The 22,230-nt window shown below is 35.9% G+C and overlaps 1 protein-coding gene across 1 annotated transcript in view; it reads right to left on the bottom strand.

Moving 5' to 3' along the window:
- LOC141906266 (fibrillin-3-like) overlaps window positions 1–22,230 on the bottom strand; it is a 769,611-nt gene that overhangs the window by 329,910 nt on the left and 417,471 nt on the right. Inside the window, exon 41 of the mRNA XM_074795508.1 lies at window positions 6,989–7,114. Within this exon, the coding sequence (XP_074651609.1) occupies window positions 6,989–7,114 (126 nt within the window). The remainder of the gene's footprint in view (window positions 1–6,988; window positions 7,115–22,230) is intronic.

Here is a 22,230-nt window from a genome sequence, read left to right as displayed (position 1 = left end):
GAATATCAAACCTATAGAATATAAATCAGGTAAGAACGAAACAGATGGCGCCGTACGACACCCAAACGGTGAAACAGAAAATGAATCAGAACAAAAATTAACTAAAATAAATGAGTGATGACGGTTCCGTACGGCACCCACACATGTTGAAAAGTAGTACTTCTGATTTGCTTCCATTTTAATATCAAATTTTTTATTAAAATTGATTTCATTTAATATAATATTCATTTATATGTTATTCATATATATGGAATTATTAGAGTAATTGGGAATGTGTTGGTTCAGGTTAAAAGATCGCGCGCTCGAATTTATTTTTCATTTCTTTACTCACTCGACCTTTGGCCTGAACCAACACATTCCCAATTACTAACTGCTGTTAAATAATCTTCAAATCTTTTATTTCCTAAGTGTCTAGGACTTGATTGTAAATTTCTCAATCGTTCAGAATTATTTACTTATTTACAACATCATTTCTATTTCTAATATGTTCACATGTTTTTCCATAAAAAGTATTATTCATTAATTTAAAAAAATCTTTTTCAAAATCTGTTTTAGATATTGTTCTCTGTTTAGTATTAAAATCTATATATTTTTATAACCACTTCGATTGATCAAATTCAATATATCTATGTACTTTCTTTAATCTCATTCTTTGTTTTAGATAAAATTTTAACATTCTATAATGAACGATATAATTGTATTTATTATTTTGTGTTAATATTAATTTTTCTGTAAAAACATGGTCTTCCGGTTTTATTTTTTTCTCATATTCACTTAGATAACTATCATCTACGGCTCAATAACTTTTAACTTCTGTTAATATAAGATTTTTATTTGGTTGGGGTCGCATCATTGCCCAACAATATAAATTATTGGCGTTAAAATTTAATAATTTATATCCATCATTTGCTTTAAAATACCTATTTCCCATAACACCACTAATTCCACCTGTAATTGATTTTTCAAATAATAAAACCATGCCTGATTCTTTTAATAAATCTAAATCTAGATTTGTATATTTTAAACCACATTGCCAGGTTAAACCAGGACTTGAATAACAATAACAAGGATCAACATTAAAATGGTTTAAATTAACTCCTCAAAATTTTTTAAATAGATCAGCCATTATCATAACATCTGATTTTAAGTATAAATCTACAAATTCACCATGATTTTTTATCTTAAAATGATTCCAAATATTTAATGTTCTATCAAAAACTTCATCTTTCACGTACTCCTCTTTTAATTGATCATAAAATAGTTCTTTTTATAATTCTATTACATTAAAATCATCGTGTGTTTTATAAAATGAATAAGGAATTGCACCTTTATATCTCAATAACTTAAAATTTTGTTCATTTGGATAATAATGTCGAGTTATAACAAATCATTATCAACTAAACCTTTTGCTAAATTATCTAATGAACTTGCTTAAAATCTATAAGAATCTAAAAATCTCAAACAACCAAATTGAAATGAAATGTAATTTTCAAATGTCTTAACTAATAGTTTAAAATCATATTTTCTCACATTTGCGTCATTAATAGCATTATATTCTTCTATTTCTTGATTAATTGCACCTAATTTTCCAGATGATTGTTTTATAAATAGATGGGTATCATATCCTGATAAATTATGAAACAATATTGGTACGAAATTTACTTTTTAGCTTGTAAATTACAGTCTTCATTGGCAGCTCCATGATATTTTGAATTTAAATGATCACGATCTCTAACTTTTTTATCAAACGAATAAAAACGTTTTTCACAATAACAACAATGAGTTGCATAATTAAAATCAATTTCATCTTCTTTTGTCATAACTATTCTTTCATTTTTGTTAAATAATTGTGCAAAAGCACTTTCTAGTTCAATTATTTTATTGCAAAATTCCTTTACTACATCTTCACCTCTAAAAAAAATATATTGACTTTCATATAATTCAGGATAATTTGATTTTATATAAATTTCATAAGCAGCAGATCTTTGATGAACTTATTAAATTGTATTTATAATTGGTAGGTCCTGAACTATGTCTTCATTTAATTCATTTCCTTTGTCCCTTGATTTTAAAAATTGCTTTTTTTAATTTAATATAAGATGATGCTTTAAAGTCCTTTTCTCTTGTTCAGAATCATGTGTAAACATTTGATTACTTGTTGATGCTTTATTCCTTTTTGTATTATAAATATTTAAATCCAAAAATTTAATTTCATTCAATGTTAAACCAGAACCCTCAAAATATCTTTCTTCAATATGACGTTTAAATTCATTTAATATTATTTCTAACTTCTCTTTTATTTGTGTTTTTAAAATTATTTCTTAAGAATATGTTTGAATATTATAATCCATTTTTTCTTCTGACTTTATAAAACTTACTTTTCCAGAGATACTAATTTTTGGATATTCAACATCTGTAATAAGGTCCATTATTTTTTCCATTATTTCAATGTAATTGCTATAATCTTCTATTGTTGATCCTTTGAGAAATCTAAATATAATAGCTGCAGGGCCAATTTTACTAGGCAATGTTTCTAAAATTTCAATCGTATCTTTTATTTCTAGCGAATCGATATAATTTCGAATATTTTCCGTGTAAGGTTTATTTGATATATATTTAGATTTTGAAGCTGGTCTTTTTACTTGTTGAGGTTTATCATCAAAATATTCTGTTCTGTTCAAATTTTGTTGGTGTTTATGTGATTCGAGATGTCTTTTATAATTCCTTTTTGCTATAGATTCATTACAAATATTAAATTTTATTTCATCTTTTTTCATATTTTCTAATTGTTCTTTTCTTTCATTGGAATTTTCTGGTGTTTCAAAATCTATTATATTTTTTTAATGATTTGCAGTTTTTTCATGTCGTGCTTTATGAGATTTATCGACGTATTTTTTACAATATGGGCAATAATATTGATTTTCATTAACATCAATAATCGACTTCTCACCCATCATGCAGGACGTCTCATTAAACCGCAATTTCCTGAACGAGCCAATTAAATTCGAAGAAACGTTAAAAGCGATAAAAAGTCTAAAGTTGTGTAAAAGCGTCGGGATAGACAACATTCCAATTTACGAAATATTAAAATCCGATTAAATCTCTTGAATACTACATTAATTGTTTAAATAACTGTGTTATTCCCAACGCATGGAGACGTGGTATAATTCACCCTTTAAAGAAAGGCAAAGATCCATTAAAGCCGTTAAGTTATAGAGGAATAAGTCTATTATCAACGGTATATAAACTGTTCACGACTTTTTTGAATAATCGATCAAATGCATTCCTGGAAAATACCTGATCATTATGCGACGAGCAAAATGGATTCCGCAAAAACCAAAACTGTATAGACCACCTATTTGCCCTTACGTCAATAATCCGTAATAGGAAGGAACAAAAGCAACCAACCTTTGCCTGTTTCATAGACTTCGCGAAGGCTTTCGATTCTATTAACCATCTCTGTTTGTTTTACAAACTCCAAAACTTAGGACTCAATGGAAATTTTTTATCTTAAAAAATCTCTGTCGGGATATGCAAAGCTGTGTAAGAATCAATGGCTTTTATATGGATGACTTCGAAATTAACTGTGGTTCGAGGCAGCGAGATGGGATGAGCCCTACCCTCTTTTCTGTCTACATTAATGACTTAGCGAACGAAATTAACAAAATTAACGCGGGTAAAGTTAGGCGATAGATATATCAACACCCTACTCTAAGCAGACGATATTGTACTGATCAGCGAAAATGAGGCGGGACTACAAAAATGCTCGATATAGTTGATAATTGGACAAAAAAATGGAAGATGAAAATCAATTTAGAAAAAACAAAAACCATGCAATTCAGGCACGTCCGCGCTCATCAATCTAAATTCGAATTCAAAACTCGGGTATAAAGTAGTGGAATACACCGACTCCTACCGTTAACTGGGTCTAGAACTGAACTATTGTTTAAACTTTGCGTTCTTTGTATCCGCACTAGCAAACTCTGGGAGTCGCACAACATCTAGCTACCTACGGGCTACAATTTGAAACTTTCACGAAATTGTACAATACTCTAGTAACGCCGATATTGGACTATGGTGCCGAAATTTGGGGGTCTAAAAACTACAACGTGTACGAAAAAAAAACCAGTTCCGTGAGTAAATGTGTTGTTCTAGATCAAAGGTCGTAAGGTCGAAAAATAAATTCGAGTGTGCGAGATTATGCTTTATTTCTGAAATTGAAGTCTCAGAAGTGATTTATTCATACATGAAATTAAATTTCTTCACATTTGACTAGGTTTCTTTAACCAATACTAAGTTAGTTGGTTTATTGTTTTTCTAGTATTATTCTAGTCAAATGCAAAGTTATTTAATATCAATAAGAATTGAATAAAAAACATTAGAAAAACAATACAATTGAATAAGTTAGTATTATTTAGTCAGAGTTAAAGAAACCTATTGTTTTTCTAATGTTTTTTATTTAATTCTTGTTTACTTTAAATTTCTTTACATTTGACAAGAAAAACAATAAGCCAACTAACTTATTCAATTCTATTGTTTTTCTAATGTTTTTTTATTCAATTCTTTATTTATTTTATTCAATTCAAATATTTAATTTCATGAAAGAATAAATTACTTCTGAGACTTCAATTTCAGAAATAAAGCATAATATGTATTCAATACATTAATACGTATTTAATACAATCTATATATTAGATGTAATAAATTTAATACCTTACTTTCACTCATTTTTATAGTTAAAATATATAAAATAAGTTAAATTAAAAGATGCTGTTTTAATCCAGCAAATCATTTAAATCATTAACTTTTTTATTTCTTTGATTCCCATTTACTTCTTTAACTTTTTACTTAATTTTATATTTTCATTCATCAAATCTTTACTAATATTTTCATAGTAAAAGAAAAGTGAAGCTAATATTAACCCTCCTGCTATGAGATAATGCTTCAAATCATTTTTTCCAATTGGAATGCTGAAATCTTTCATTTATTTAACAGAAAAATTAAAAGTAATTTGAAATATATTATTTTTGAATATTTAGAGTTGAATTATTATTTTTGAGTTATGATATTTCGATTTAAGATGGTGTGATTTATTGCTTCGAGTATAATATTTTCCACAATTACATAACACTTTTTCATTAGGTTCATATTTAGGTGTTTCGATTTTATTGCCTAAATTACAATGAACTGCAACATCTTTAAATGATTTTTCGTTTGGAATGTCGGGGATGAATCTTTTCTCTTCTACTCTGAAAAACATTACATAGCATTCTCTGAAAGGACAATAACGTAAGTGTAGAAATAATGTTTTATGTGAATTTTCATTATTAAAAAGTGATTGCATTTCATCTGTAATTATTAAATGGTGATCTATTTCATCAAATGTTGTGAATTTTGGAATTATTGTATTGAATAAGATTTTATCTTTTTCATTCGATAACTCTATCATAACATAATGATTTTTAAACATTAATTCAGTAATATTATTCACTTGAAAACGAAAACGTGCAGTTTTAATCGATTCTTTAATAGGAATGAAATTTTTAATTGTAAAATATTTTTCTAATTCATTTAAATCGATATCTTTAAACTGAAGTATCTGTTCATTAATTTATTAGTCATTTTTTTATTAAAATAGATATTTTCTTCAGTACTCGTTACTTTTTATATTATTTAACTCATTATTCATATTTCTAATATGAGTTTTAGACTTAAAATGTTCTTTATGATATCTTTTTTCACTGAATGATTGATTACATGTATCACATTTATATATTTCTTTTTCATTCTTTAATTCTTCTAATTTATTTTCTAATATATCATGTTTATATTCTAACTTTAATTTATTCTCTAAGTGAGATTTAGTTTTATCATGTCTTGATTTTTGAGATTTATCTATATTTATTTTACATGTTGGACAGTAGTACTTATTTGCTTCCATTTTAATATCAAATTTTTTATTAAAATTGATATTTTCATCAACGCGTTTATTCCTCGTTACTTTTATGTTAAAGTAAGAATTTAACACATATAAATATAAATATTCACTGTTTTCTCGACGCGATTTTTCACTTGTTAATCACTCGTTACTTTTTATGTTAAAATCAAGAATTTAACACATTTACATTTAAAGTAAATGGGAATGTGTTGTTCTAGATCAAAGGTTGGATGGTCGAAAAATAAATTCGAGTGTGCGAGAATTTATTTTTCGACCTTACGACCCTTGATCTAGAACAACACATTCCTATTTACTTCCGTGCAATGCGTACTTTTCTCGGAGTTGGTAGATCATCTCCAAAAACCAACACTTTATGCACCAAAACGCCAATTATGCCAATTTAGTAGTGGTGTTAACACAAAATATCGCTTTCTTCAGCTAATCATCATAATTTATATCTCAAATATGGATAACTTAAGTTTGGCTTAAAATACGTCGCTTCAAGATGAAGCCAAATGTAAATGTATTTTCCTAGCGTATGAGTTCAAAGGAATGGGCGGTTTGGAAGGAATACGCGGTATGGAACGAACACAGAACTGACGGTGAGAGAAATCTTTTTTTCAAATTACAGGGAATTATGTATACGAAGCGAGTATTATCATTCGCCTGATCGCGGTGATCTTCGAACATTATCCATAGGCTAAATATAGGCGTTACTTTTCTGCTAGCAATACCGGTGTTGTCGTATCGGGGAATGATGGAATCGCGGAATTCCGACATTCCGTGTTTCCGTGATATGGCAACACCGAGCAAATACTGGTTAGACCAAATATAATTTCTACTAAAAGTACACCAGGATTGAGAACTATCATCGAACGTAACAGCCTAATACATCGGCAGGATTAAGCACACCCCATATAATGCGTAAATGGACGAATGGGGCTATGGACGTCAATAATTAGAACCCATTTAATGTACCGTCATGTTGAACTAATTACTCGTAAGGGCATATGGCAGGAATGCCCATCGCAATATCAATTAATAACCTACCCATACAATGTCGACCGGATGGCATAAGTTTATGATTTGGGGGACAGCGACACGTGTAGTTTCCACGAGTGTTTACACATGTTCCTGGCACACAGCGTGATGGGTTTTCCGCACACTCATCGATATCTAAAAAATATAAACAGAACTTGAACACACACTGTAGAATACTACGTATTGCGATAATTACAAGTCTACAGTTTTATTTTTGATTAAAAGGATAAACAAGCGCCAACGAGCAAAAAATCTGAACTTGAATATACAAGTAGCCTTTTTAAGGGGCAAATAATGTCGAAATTGAACTTTCCGCGATTTCTTAACCAGAATATACTTTAGTATAAATATAACGACATGAGATCTGAGTTATCGAAAAAAGTTGCTCGAATTAGCCTCATATTTGTCACTTATTTATCATTCACCCGTGCGTATAGTTCACATACAACCCGCAGTGGTGCTATTTTTGATGTTTTCTATGAAAATCAACACAAGCACGTGTGCCCGGTAGTATGCGTAGCCTATGTTTAATCGATAAAATAAATATCATTTGTTCATCGTATCCACAGCCCTACAACGCTACTCACTTATATACCACTACCATGTCATATACAACGGTCGCGACTGTATACTCGCGTTACGAATTCATATCACTCCCAAAACGATAAAATATCACGTGAAATCACTCGAAGCCGCGAGCGTTTGTCAGTGATAACGTCAGAAACATGCAACTGCTCATATAAACAATAACAGCGAGCACGTCCTGAAATGCCGATTTAAATATCGCATTTCTCAGCAATGGCTGAACTAAAATACAAACCAGTGGCACATTTGATATTTGTGAATACATCACATTTGAAAATAATTTTTACACAATATTCTATTTTGATGGCATTTGCTCTTTATAGCTAGAAGATAAAATATTAATTCGATTTATTTCAATTTAAATTCTAGAAAATGGTAGAAATGCAAAGAACACTTGACGAAAGTGATTCGAATTGACACGCGGGACACTCGGGACATATTTGCATAAGCGACTAGATCAAAGAATAAAAAATATGTTGGCCTAAGAAACTAGATCTATGTTCGTTTTAAGTTATTTCAACCATTATTTTTTACTTATTCATCTTGTAGTTAACTATGAAATGACCTAATTTTTTTTTATGTAAGCGTCAATTTATAATATGCATGTAAACTCCGGGTACGACGTCGGACTTCTAGCGATAATTCACTTTTATCGATCATTTCTTTAGTCCTGACATTTGCCTTCTTCGCGAAAACCTACGAATAACCTGTATTCGTTTACGACGTAGATCTACATGGATGGGTCCAAAAAGGCCAAATCAAAATCTCCTGTTGCCACCTATCGGGAAATAAAAACCATTTGGTGAGACAAGAAAAAACCTTTGGTGAAACAAATAGGACCATAGATAAGAATAAAAGTTATCCGTTTCCATTTGAAATGATATATGGCCTATTGAATAACAACTACCAATATAGATAAAAATCAGCGATAACGGGTTTTCTTACAGCTGTCACTCGGGTATTCGAATTTTTGAAGGATTGCCATATCTCCATATACCGTATATAGATAACTGGCATCCACAAAATTATAAAATTAGTAAAAGCTTTGAATCTCTCAGAGATGACGTTGATAAAAATTATGAAAAGGAACTAGTGCAGAGTTTTGAGGAACCCCGGTTAAACATTAGATACAGTGGATATGGCCTTCCCATCTTTCTTTCTCAGAGTATTTGATATCCGGAATATATTGAATACCCAAGCAGCGTATTTTATTATCAAACGGTGGCGAGGCATCCTGTCAAACGCCAATTCATATCAAGGTTAATCGAACCCCCTTATATTTGCTAGAGTGTCGAGTAGTTTGCTAAACCTGTTTATATGTAAGTTTGACAATTTATATTTGGACAAAACCCATAATGTACACGGGAATATCAACGAAATTGCTCTATTGTACATAGAATTACGTTTATGGGGAAATCCATTGTCGGATATTCGAAACCGAATTCTCTATGTTGCAGTGTAACGATCTAATAACAAATTAGCATTAGCAATAAAAAAATTAAAAGAAGTTGAAATTGATTATTGCTTATCACGTCGTAAGCATTTTTGATTTTTATTTTGGCTATTACGTATGGATTTCCTGGTCCCGACTATAAGTTATAAACGAGGTTTACTGTTATGGATGGTTAGGTAATGAAATGATTTTTCCTAGTCTTAAATGCAGTGGATACAACAGGGTGATATTTGAATCTACGAACGTTCATCACATTGTCACGAATATCTCGTGATCGTTTGTAAATATATTGTCATAGTGAATACATTTCATACCATTTCATTGGTTCGTAGCCAACAGTTCTAAACAGTACTTCAAAAGTTGCGTGGAGTCTGGGTACGTCTACTTTAAAAATGTATCAAAGAACGACTGTGTCATTTAAAAGAATTGGATTCTCAAATCTTAGAATTGTTCAATAAGGAAGCATTTATATTACAATTCATTTTGGAAGTGGAGAAAATTAGAATTATCGTCGGTTGAACATTCGCCTCAGGATTTCGATACTGCCGAAAAACAATCAATGAATTTGCGAACGAGATCCAAATCGCCATCTGGTGACATAATAGTTTATCCTTGATGGCGTGAGTTGATCCTTCACGTCATGACATTATCCTTCACATTATGAGTTGATCCTTCACGTTACAACATTATACTTCACGTTATGGGTTTATCCTTCACGTTAGATTAAGGTTGATCCTTCACGTCATGATATTATCCTTCGCGTTATGAGTTTATCCATCACGTCATGACTTTAGCGTCTGTTTGGCGGGGATGGCAGCCCATAACAGTTGATAAACAAAACGAATTACCAAACATAGAGAAGTCCAGCCATCCATTAGTTCATTTGTCTGGCGATGCCCGTGCTTGTATAGATGGGCTACCTCTATCGAGTGAAAATTATTCCGTCGCAAAAAATTAAATTGATCTAATTGATCGTTTCGGTAAAACCGAAAAAATGCCAAATTCTATATGAAATCGTGAGTGTTAGCTCTGCCACCAAATGCCAACAACAGGAGTAAGCATCAGTTTTGCGATACCGTGGAGAAACATATTCGTACGTCGTTGTTACGTTCTTGAGGGATAAATTACCGTACGCTGTTCGACACAATATATTAAAGGATCGAAAAAGATCCGATCGTGGTTTGAATTTGAATTCATTTTGCATTTCAAAATTACATTATGAAATAGAAAAATTGACAGGGTTTCGTGTGAATTTTTTTTACAATATAGACTAATAATGAAAATGCCGGAGACCCAGAGAAGTCAAAAGTGACCTTTTTTAAACTGTATGAATTTTTATTTTGGAGTTGTGGGAGGTGTCTTTTTATTTTTATAAATGAAAACACCCCTCTGACATATTCTCTTCAGGTGCGGGAGGTATTGTTCTTTTATTTTTAGCACCACTTGTGCACGAAGAATAAATGAGAAATCGCTTCGAAATGAGAATCACGCCAGATATCTGTTTTTTTAATGCGGCCCCTCGTTGGGGACCTAGTCTGAGCAAACCACGTTTACCGTTAGTGATTAGGAAATACTTGAAAGACTTATAACGGACACTCATAGCAGTTAAAACCGTTAACTTGTCATATTCTTTATTTGATCGGAATTGGAACTAGAGAAAATTTAAAAAAAAGAAAATTATTATTATAGGCATTGCTTGGGAGACCGGTATACGAATAACTTTAATTTGGTTTATCTTTCCTATAATATTGTAACTGATTGGAATAACTGACTTATACTTATAATGTCGATGCCGGGTGAACAAGATGCTAGTCGCCTCGACGTGAATCAGTTCCTAACATCTGTCACACAATAAGTGGAACATAACATTATAAATACGAGATCCAAATCACCCTCTGTACTGGCAAAACCTCATCAATGAACCACATCAAGGTCAATGTAACTGCGCCTAAAACTTACAGCGCTGGTCACAATTTTGAGGTATGGCTCGAGAGATTTGACAGTTACTGTGAACTCATGGAGATAACTAATCCTTCTGTGCAGAAGAATCACCTTTTGATGTATGTGGACCATGAGTCATATCTGGCCATCAAAAACCTATACATGTTGGATGAACTGACTTACGATGAATTCTCGGCAGCGATCGAAGACCGTATGTCCTTGACAAAATCACCTGGTGTTTATAAGCTCATGCTTAAGGCACGTGAACAAAAATAGCCAAGAGAACCTTGGTCGTTTCGCCGACGCGCTTATTGAGCTTGCCCAAAATGCCTATCCAGACGCTGGGCATACGCTACAAGACGAGCTGGCTCATGATCAGTTTCTGACTGGAGTTAATTTACCATTAGCAGCTAGGGAACAGTTGTATGTTTCCCAGTCGAAAACCTTGTTAGAGGTTGTGTCAACGGCGGTGAATCTGCTTTAAAAAGTATTGGAATCCTCACTACCCACTAGTAGTACTAGTAGTGAGGGTCTAAATGTGTTGTTTAAGGAGCTGCAGCTCGACGCAATCGACATTTCGGACAGTGATCGCGAGGCTTTAAAGAAGGTTGTCTTCGATTACTGGGATGTGTTTTCCCGCGACGACTTTGACATAGGGAGGACCGCATTTGTTTAATTTAAGATTGATATGAGTAACCATCGCCCCATCAAACAACAACCGAGGGGTTGACCACCGGGTCATAGACAGTTTGTCGAAGGTCATACTGCCGAATTACACCGCCACGGCCACATCCGTCTTGTCTTGCCAAGAAGTCCGATGGTAGCTTTATTGTAGCTTTAGGCTGTGTTGTTATTATCGGAAGTTAAACGATGCTACAATAAAGGACAGCCATCCGCTGGGACGAACTGACTCCACTCTTGAAGCTCTGTCGGGGTCGTCATGATTCTCCTATCTTGACCTCACAAGTGGGTACCATCGTGTGCCTTTACAGCAGAGGGATAAACCATAGACAGCATTCTGCACGGATAATCGGTTGTGGGAGTGGAACGTCATAGCGTTTGGCCTAACTAATTCTCCTGCCTGTTTTCCCGAGTTATGACTTTGGCGCTGAATAAGGTTTCGTGGAAAGCGTTAATATATATCGATGATGTGATTGTTCACTCAGCTGATGTTGAGTCACACATCGGTAAACTCACTGAGGTGTTCTCAGGTTTCCGATCTGGAAACCTTAACTGAAACCGAGAAAATATCATCTACTTCGGGGACGGTTGAAGTTTTTGGGCCATATTGTTAGTGAAAATGGTATGGAGGCTGACCCGTCCAAAGTTGAGAAAAGTGTGAACTGGCCTGTTCCGACCACGGTTTCAGAGGTCCGCACGGGGTTAGTGACCTATTATTCGAAGTTAATTGACGGGTATGCCCAAATGTGCACCAGCTTACTAAAAAGGGCTATGTTTTTGTGTGGGGAGTAGAGCAGCAGCGAGCATTTGACGCCATAAAGATAGCAATCACGAGCCCTCCTGTTTTAGCCCTCCCTGATTTCGAGACTGGTGCTTGCAAATTTAGTACCGACTGTGATGCTAGTAACTGGAAAATGGTTCCGTACTTTAACAGGTGCAGGCAGACTCGTCCGAGCAGGTGATCGTGTTATTGTTGACAGATGACTTGAATTTGTAATTTCTTTACATCCCGCAACATCAAACAGCCCGCTAAAGGGTTTGAATACCGAAAACGTTGTATCATGTCATTGTTGACACATGACTTGAATTTGTAATTTGTAACATCCCGAAACATCAAACAGCCCGCTACAGGGTTTGTGTTCTCAATTAAATTCATCGCCGAATAAAACAAGCCTTTTGTAGCTGTAATAACAATGAAATCGTTATTTTGTGGATCATAACTTTATTACGGCGTAATGTCCGCCAGAACCAAACTTATTTTCTACACACAGAGGGCACCACTCTATGGAAACAAAACAATATCTTAGTTCGGAACACTTCCCTCTGGAAATTAAGGGTTTAATTTTCACACATAAACTTCTAAAAAAGATATACATAATTGTACTGAATGTTATGATACTACCTAAGAAATACGATCAATTATTAAAATTACTTCGTACACTGTAGAATAGTTAAATGCTAAAACAATTTAACGTGTATGTAGAAGCATACAGCTACGCAGCCTCACTAGCCTCAAGTAAGTATAGTCTCTGTAAGGGACGTCGGATGAAACCCCTTGCCGTCTTCAGGGTAACACTTCTAACAAGACCATCACGACCCATGTGGGTTTCATGAATTCTTCCCATCTGCCAATTCTGTCGTTTGACACCATCTTCAGATACGAGAACTACGTCACCGATTCTTACATTTTCTTTCTTCTCAAACCACTTCTTAAGAGGTAATAATTCCACGAGATATTCTCTCGTCCACCTTTTCCAATACTGTTTAGCCAATCGCTGTTGGTAACACCAACGCTTGCCAAAATTGGCCTTTGACGTATCAGAATCGACATCTGGAAGAAACTGTGGTTTTCTTCCAATCATAAAATCGCCAGGAGACAATGGTTCAGGGTCATTCTTATCATTAGAGACTACTGTAAGTGGTCTCGAGTTGATCTGAGACTCGATGTCAGTGAGAATTGTCGAAAGTTCCGTAAAAGTCAGTTTGGCTTTTCCAAGTACAACTTTCAGAGCAGTCTTCACACTTCTCACCAGTCTTTCGTAAAAACCACCCTTCCAAGGTCCTCTCTCGGTAATGAATTGCCATTCAATTCCTTCAGCTTTCAATTTGTTGACTACAGTGTCTCTCCATTTCTTCTGGTCATACAGTCTAATCATCACCTTGGCTGATTTCTTAAAAGTCTTTGCGTTATCTGAATACATAATTGCTGGTTTCCCTCTTCTATTTATCATTCGTCGAAAAGACACCAGGAAATCTTCAGCATTCATATTGAAAGTTAACTCTAAATGAATTCCTCTGGTAATCATACATGTAAACAGTGCAATGAATGACTTAATTTCAGACCCATTTTCTTTAATAAATAGAGGTCCAGCGAAGTCTACGCCAACGCTGCTGAAAGCTGGTGCCATAACAACCCTTTCAGGAGGTAGCTCGCCCATCTTCTGAGTTAACTGCTTTGGTTCTTTACACTTGCAATGAAACAGAATTCTCTTTACTTCATTTCTGCCATGTACAAGCCAGTATTTGTCTCGCAAACTAGCTAGCGTTTGCTCGTTACCAGGATGTCCGTTGATGCGATGATAATACTTCACCAACAGATCAGATACCAAACATTTTGGTGGTAGGATCATGGGATTCTTCTTGAATCTCGATACTTTAGCGTGATACAGACGACCGCCGACACGTAAGACCATGCTTTTAGCATCCCAAATGGGGTCAAGTTGTTTCAACTTACTGTCTTTGGGTAATGGTCTTCCTGCCTTCAAACAGTTGATTTCAGTACGATACGATTGATACTGTGCCCACTGCACCCAATACAACTCTTCTTCTCTTTGCTCCATAAGAACTAGAGGATGCATGCTCCCCTCATTCCGGGAAACCCCTTTAAAACATTTTCTGAGTAATGTTGACACAGCTATAAGCTTACCCCATGAGCTGTATCGGCTTAACAGATTCAGATGAAAACTACTGGTGGTGTCTTCTTCACCTTGAACTAGGTTGACTACTACTTGAAATTTTTTCTTCAAGTATTTCTTTGCTTCAACAGTCTTATCGACACCTTTTACAGGCCATTGACTCTCGTCACTTCTCAGGAATTTAGGCCCCTGCCACCATAAATTTGACTCAACCAGTTGATCCCCATGGCAACCTCGGGAACAGAGGTCAGCCGGGTTAAGTTTTCCTGGCAGATGTCTCCAATGACATGTCAGAACGAGCTTTTGAATTTCATCAACTCTGTTGGCGACAAAGACTTGCCATACATGTGCTGGCTGCGATAACCAATCTAGTGCAACACGGGAATCAGTCCAACAATGTACTGAGAAAACTGACAAGTTGATTACTTTCTCTGCGTATCTTATGAGCCTAGCAACAAGAAGGCTAGCCATCAATTCTAATTCTGGAAGAGTTCTTCTGTGTTTTAACGGCGCCACACGAGTTTTCGAGGCTAGTAATACACAACGAACTCCAGTACCATCTTCAATCCGCAAGTACACTACAGCACCGTATGCTGCCTCACTAGCATCTCCAAATCCATGTAAGCTGTACTTGAGATCCTGAATTTCATCTGTCAAATAGCACCTCGGGATGTTTAGCTTGTCAATTGCTGAAACTCCATTTTTCCATTTCTCCCATTCTGCGACAAGCTCTTCTGATAGTTCATCATCCCATGAGTCGACGTCACTCCAAGCTCTTTGAAATACCAACTTGGCTTTCAAAATGAGCGGTGACAACAGGCCCATCGGGTCGAACTAGCGCTGCAATTCACTAAGAACAATTCTTCTAGTGATTACTTCAGTTTCTCGAGGATGATACTTAAATTGAAATACGTCTTCCTTGGGTATATACATTATTCCCAATTTCTTTGTAACGACTTCTCCATCCGATAGATCCATATGGTACTCGGCCAGGTCTTCGCAGTCGAGACCACTCAAACTTTCCGGGTGACTTGACAAAAACTTCCTCAGAGGAAATCCGCCCTTTTCTAAAACGAACTTCATGTCATTCGCTAACTTTGAAACACCATTCGAGTTTGTTTCTCCAGAAAGAACATCATCAACAAAAAGGTTTTCTTCGAGCTGTTGACAGGCAGCAGGGTCATCTTTATTTGATTTCACGTGTTCGAGTATGGTTTTAATACATGTATATGGAGAACACTTCAATCCGAATACCACTCTGTTCATTCTGTAGATCTTTACCTTTTGGTCGTCTGACTCTCGCCATAAGAATCTTTGGGAATCTCTATCCACTTCATTCATCGATATCATGTGAAACATTTTTTCAACATCCGCAACCAAAGAAACCATGTGCCGTCGAAACCGAAGTAATACAGCAAGTGTATCAGGTTGTAAGGAAGGGCCGCACAACAAGGTGTCATTTAATGACCTTCCATCAGGACCCTTTGCTGCGCCATCAAAAACGATACGAATCTTTGTTGTGGTGCTGTCCTTGAAGACCGGATGATGGGGCAAATACCACACCATTCGATCATCAGGTTCTGAATCTTCAACCACCTCTTCAGCTAGGCCTGAATCAATCAGTTCCCTTATCTGTGCCTTGTATTGAAAAGAAAGTGTTTCATCTCTCTTGAACCTTCTTTCGAGAGATTCTAAACGGTGAAATGCCTTATTATAGTTAGACTTTAGTTTCACGTTGATAAAATCAGGATGCTTCAGGAGACCAGTTTCGTATCTACCTTCATGAAAGTTAGTCTTTTCGAAATATTGTCTTTCTGCTTCTTTGTCAAAAGGACTCTTTTTCGACACTTCCTTTTCAGGCAGAATACCAAGGGAATCCAATTCCCAGAATTTCAATACTGTTCTGGAGAGATCTTCATCATCATCTTTCACTGAGTTACACATCATAACAGAATTACTACCATTCTTGGATGAAGCCTTATGTTGACTGATATAAGAACCAAACAGCACCCATCCAATATGAGAACTCTGAGCTACAGGAGTGCCTTGTCCACCTCGTCTATATTCATCTAATAATATATCACTGCAAGCTTCGACACCTAGCATGACATCGACTTCACACTCTTCAGTACGAGGATACTTCTCAGCCAACTTCAGATTATTTAGATGTGACAGCTTGTTAACTTCTATAAAGGCGGGACTTAAATCGGCACTCGGTTTCTCAAAAACGTATGCTTCAATTTCAAATTCTTCACCACGCCAGTCAGGAATCGCACTTCTTAGAGAGAACAACACCTTTTCAGTATTAACGGTCATGGCACCTCCACCTGCTAGTGTGAATTCTCCCTTCGCCTTTACACCACGGAGTCCCAATTTTCTAGACATTGATTTGCTGATGAAATTCACACTGCTACCAGTATCAAACAGTACACGACCTTCAGCGATGGCTGACCGTGACTCCAAAGTCACAATTCCTGTTTGCAATACTTGTTTAGGCTGCTTCAAATCTTTTACCAAGCTACTTCCAGCTTAGACGTTTTCTGTCTCAGTCTTCGGCAGTTTGATAGGAGCTCCATTCTCGCCACCAGTTGGCTTGATTGGTTTTCTCACTTTGGTAGCGTGTAGTAAGTCATGGTGTGAACCTTGACACATTGAACATCCTGGGCTCCGACAGCTACTACAGAAATGTTTCCCCAATAAACACTTGAAACAATATCTAGAAAGCTGGACTTTCTTTAAGCGATCCGGAATTGGCATCTTGTGTACTTTTGTACAATTAGGTGCCTTGTGGCTTGGGTCACCACAGAACACACACTTGAATACAGACATCTCCTTTGCTCCAAGTCGCAGGGCCTGCCCAGAAGGCCTAAAGGGCTTTGGTTTGGCTCCACCCGATTGAACAGGAACTGCATCGGGTTTTCCAGAATCAGACCTTCTAGCGACCTGCAAAGCTTCTTTGAGCTTTTCCAAAAGATCCTCGAACTTCATTGGCATCTTATGACCATGCTGCCTCTTCAGTGTTTCAGCATCCCAACGTCTTATAAGAGACTTAGGAATCTTTGGTCTCACTAAGGATGTCAAAATCCAGCTACTGTTCTGAAGACTAGTTGGATCCTCAGTTTTTCGGATAAGATAGTTCCACGATGACAGCAGCGATGTATAGAGCTGATCTAGTTCTTTTACCGACGGGTTGTGTGCAGCTGGGACACAAGCTATGTCTTGGATTACCATTTGAATCCTGGCTGTGACATCACCATATTTAGATTCTAGTGCTGCTACCACGTCATCAAATGTAGGACTCTTCAAAGCAAGCGCCAACTTTCTGGGTTCTCCATCCAGAAGAGAAAGAATACAGTGTGTTTTCTCGACTGGAGTATAACCGGGCTTCGTCACTTCTTCACTAACTAACTCGAGCCAAGTTTCAAACATGGAAATATCTCCCTTGAATTGCGGAATAGTCACTTCTCGCTTCTTTATTGCAATTGTTGTAAAAAGTCTGGTGAGTTGTTCTTCTGTAATTCCACCTCCAGCAGCACTACCTGGATTGCTGACATTATCTGGAACTAAGTCTCTAGGCGGTTGTTGTAATTTAATCTCCAGACACTCAACTCGTGATTTGAGTGTAATATACTCATCAATGTACTTAGCTTCGTTCTCCTCTTCTTGATCTCTCTGATCAGAGCTCATTCCTTCAAGTCGATTGTCATTCTCATTATGATAGTCTATCGACTCTTGAACTTCCGATAGGGCTTCATGTAGCTTTTCTAGATCAATCAGACTATTTGCAGCTGTTCTTAATGCAAACCTCATACCGTCATAGTCAGACACTTCATCACTCAAAACTTCTTCAGCCTTTTCAACATGTCGAGAGACCTGCTTGGAAGCTTTAGTGAATTTTGTAAGCTGTTTGCGTCTTTGTTCTAACAAATCAAAAAGAGCCGCCATTTTGAAATTTAATTGAAAAACTATTATACAGTGTACTACTACTGGTATGAACCTCTAAATTGAGTAATAATTCCAAACCAATGGAGAATAGAGTATTTGAGACCTAAGTGAATTTACTCAAATTTACCTACTTCTTAACTTCAATCAATATCAAATGTACTTAAATTCACAAACCCAAATGTAGCTAATTAATATCATTAAATATGCAAATGAATACAACCACTTCAATTATTATTTCAGTCTTTGATGAAAATGTCAGATGAACTGTTAAATTCAACCAAAAGAAATATGAATACAAAGTACAATTAACACAGACAATAATTCTCCACAGGAACAGTTGGATACTGCGTGGAAGATGGCCGCTGATCGTTTAAGACAGAAAGGGGTGAAGCGAAAGGAAATTTATGATCGCAAGTCGAGAGGTGCGGATCTGCAGTTAGGTGATGTCGTTCTAGTGAAAAAGGAGGGGTTCAAGGAGCGCCATAAACTGGCAGATCGTTGGGAATCCGAACCCTACATCGTCAGTAAGCAGGTTTCTACTGACATCCCGGTGTTCACGGTGGAGCGTGGTGGCGGTAGAAAGACAGCCCATAGAGATAAATTACTCCCACTAGCTGCTCCTTTGCGCGGTGAACACAATGAGACGACTTGTCCTAAAGTCACGATTAGTCCTAAACCCGGATCACTTAGGAAGGAGACCGCTGTACAGGACGATGTGCCGGTTGACCATGGGTTAGGGAGCACCGTAGAGTGTGACTCTGAGGATGAGGATTGGATTCTTGTCTCCCGCGTACCAGGAAGCGAAGTATTTCCACAATCGATGGAGGTTAAGACACCGGTTCTGTATGATCAGGATGTAGAAATCGTCCCTGAATTGGACCAAGGTCTTGGAATTGTGTGTGAGGATGTTGCTGAGCAGGACGAGTCTGCTGCGGATGCCGATGAGCTTGTTGAGATTTCCGTGGGGAATGAGAATGCAGATGAGTCCCTACCGGTTGAAGATTCTGGTGATGTTGCTGAGGAAACTACAGCCGTATCTGGGGAGAGTACACTTGCGTCACCACAATTGGAGCCCGTAGCTCCAGTTCCGGCTCCCAGGAGGCGGCAACCACCGGCATGGATGTGTCCCGGAGAGTATGTTGTACATAATGTTTTGTTGGACCGGAAAGTTGCCACATTCATGCAGTATGCTCGAGAACCCTTCGTTGCAAATAATCCTGTTCTGCTTCTGCGTCTTTGTTGACATTAGTTCGAGACCTTGCTGAGTGAATGTATGTGCCAATAATTTTAATTATGTTGTATAGGGTATTTTATAATTCTGTGGAAACTGCTGAGGCGAAAACAGTGGATTTTGCGTATTGATTAAACCGGCCATCTTGTGACTATCCTCCGCTAACCTCATATGCGTTCCTTTAGTAGTATTTGGTCTTGTTGCGTTGTAGCGATATCGGGGACGATATTCTCCGGCTAGAGGGAGTATGTGGCAGGCAGTTAATCGTCGTTTCGGGCTTAGCTCGCGTTCTCGTATTGCCAGCTAGTAGCGCCACTCGTGGGTTACTCTTTTAGATTAACTTAATTGACCTTTGGTCAATTCACTTTACACTTCCGTGTACTACGGATGTGTGTAATTCGTCATTGAATAAATAAACAGTATTATTATTTATAATCCGCATATTTTATTTTTTATTTATTCAGGTGAGTGGCGATCGTTCTCTTTATTCGTTGTAATATTGTTCGGCCTTTGCACTGCTTTTGTAGGGTCACTAAGATGTATTAATTGCGATCTCAGCTGATCTGAGGTTTGATTGTGCTTAACCGGAAGTTGTGGGTTTGGGCGCGAATATTGGTTAGTCTGTGTTCTGTGAAATATAAGTGTGTAAATGATAGTGATCTGTCATGGGGTAGGATATACATTATGTGTGTATTTATTGGCCTTTAGTCAATTCACTTTACACTTCCATGTACTACGGATGTGTGTTATTCGTCATTGAATAAATAAACAGTATTATTATTTATAATCCGCATATTTTATTTATTCAGGATTTACTTTATCCTGGACGGTGAATCGACTGTACTGGTCGCTGCTATCAACGCTGCAACTCTGAGGAAAGGATGTCAGAGAGGACTCCGGGTCGCGAGCTCCGTCTTAAGTTCCGTCGTGCGTGAGGATCCCTTTGTCCCTGATGAACCGATTCCGCATAAGCTATACTTAAGCCAAATTAATAAAGTATCGCTACCACATTTATATATGAAATAGAAATCACCAGAACATAATTCTTCTAAATCTTCACTTGATAATCTATGAAATCTATCTGGTAAATATGTTCTGAATTTATATCTATTTCCTTTTAATCCTTCATATTCTAAGTGAATAACTAATTTATCTCCATATTTGTTAGTAACTGTATCAATATTTGTAATTAAATATTTCTTATGAATTGTTAATTCTGCTAACTTCTTATATTTATAATCTACAGATTTGACACTTGTAGTATCTTTAATTCTATCTAAGAATTCACTGTGTTTACTCCCCATTTTAATATCAAAGTTTTTATTAAAACTGATTTTAGAAGTTATTCATTTATCAATGTTATTCATTTATATGTTATTCATATATATGAATATTAAAGTAATTGGGAATATTCCCAATTACTCGTATACATGTTACATACTCGCAATAAACGCACCAAAAGACTTGTATATTTTGGTGGATTTCAAATTTAGTGGATCATTTTAACCATTTTACTCCGTCACATATCATTATTCCTGAAAGATATTTTCCTTTTCACGTGGCAGCTTAGAAGATCAACACATGGACTTGGTGAGGGGAAATGAGAATTAAAAATCAGAATATTGATTATTTTGCCATACTTGAATTTATTTTCAGACAAAATGCTTCGTACATGTACAACGGAATGATTCGTAAGAATCTTTAAATTGTATGATTTTGGTTTCTTTATTTGGGTACAATGAGAATGTGCAATTGCTAATTACTGTTCGTTTCAATTTGATACTCCAGATAGACGGAAATATCTCAAGATTTGCCCGGAATAAGTCAGTGTAATGGGATTAAATCTAATCACTAACCACCTTCATATAAAATCTCATGAACACAAGCACATTCTTGCTGTTAGCCTATTTCCACACGAATTTGAAATTATGTATTAATTTTCTTCAGTTGGAAGTCTTTCATATCTATTCACGATTGAGGCGAAATTAAATTTGGTCGATATCATTTAAATAACTATGACCTACAAGTAAAGTAAATAATGTAGTTTTGTGGCGATTTCAGTTTAAAGTTTGAAATTGAAAATTAAAGGAAAGCAAGGGGCCCTTACAGGCGATCATATTCCGTGGATGACGTTACAAAAGCGATTAAACTTATCAGAACGGGAACGAGCATAAAATGTTTATGATGCTTTAGTAGATGACTCTATCCTATTCATAATTGTTCAAATATTTATTTGCTCATGAGATGAGATTTTTTTTAACATTTCAAATTGTATAGATTAAAATAAAATTGCATTTTTCTTTCTATACAACAAATAACCTTTTTCTTATATTGCGAAATTATTTGATATCATACATACCATGATAATCATTGGTTTACTCTACTACCTAGTGGCTGATTTGGACATGTTAGTGCTTTCAATCTGAGAAGGTAGGTAATATTCGTTAAGTGCGCGAAAACTCCCGAAACTACCCTAATAATAGGTATGATAATCAAAATG

This window comes from Tubulanus polymorphus, chromosome 5, assembly GCF_964204645.1.
Source record: "Tubulanus polymorphus chromosome 5, tnTubPoly1.2, whole genome shotgun sequence".
Classification (NCBI taxonomy): domain Eukaryota; kingdom Metazoa; phylum Nemertea; class Palaeonemertea; order Tubulaniformes; family Tubulanidae; genus Tubulanus; species Tubulanus polymorphus.
This window is presented reverse-complemented; position numbering and strand designations above follow the sequence as displayed.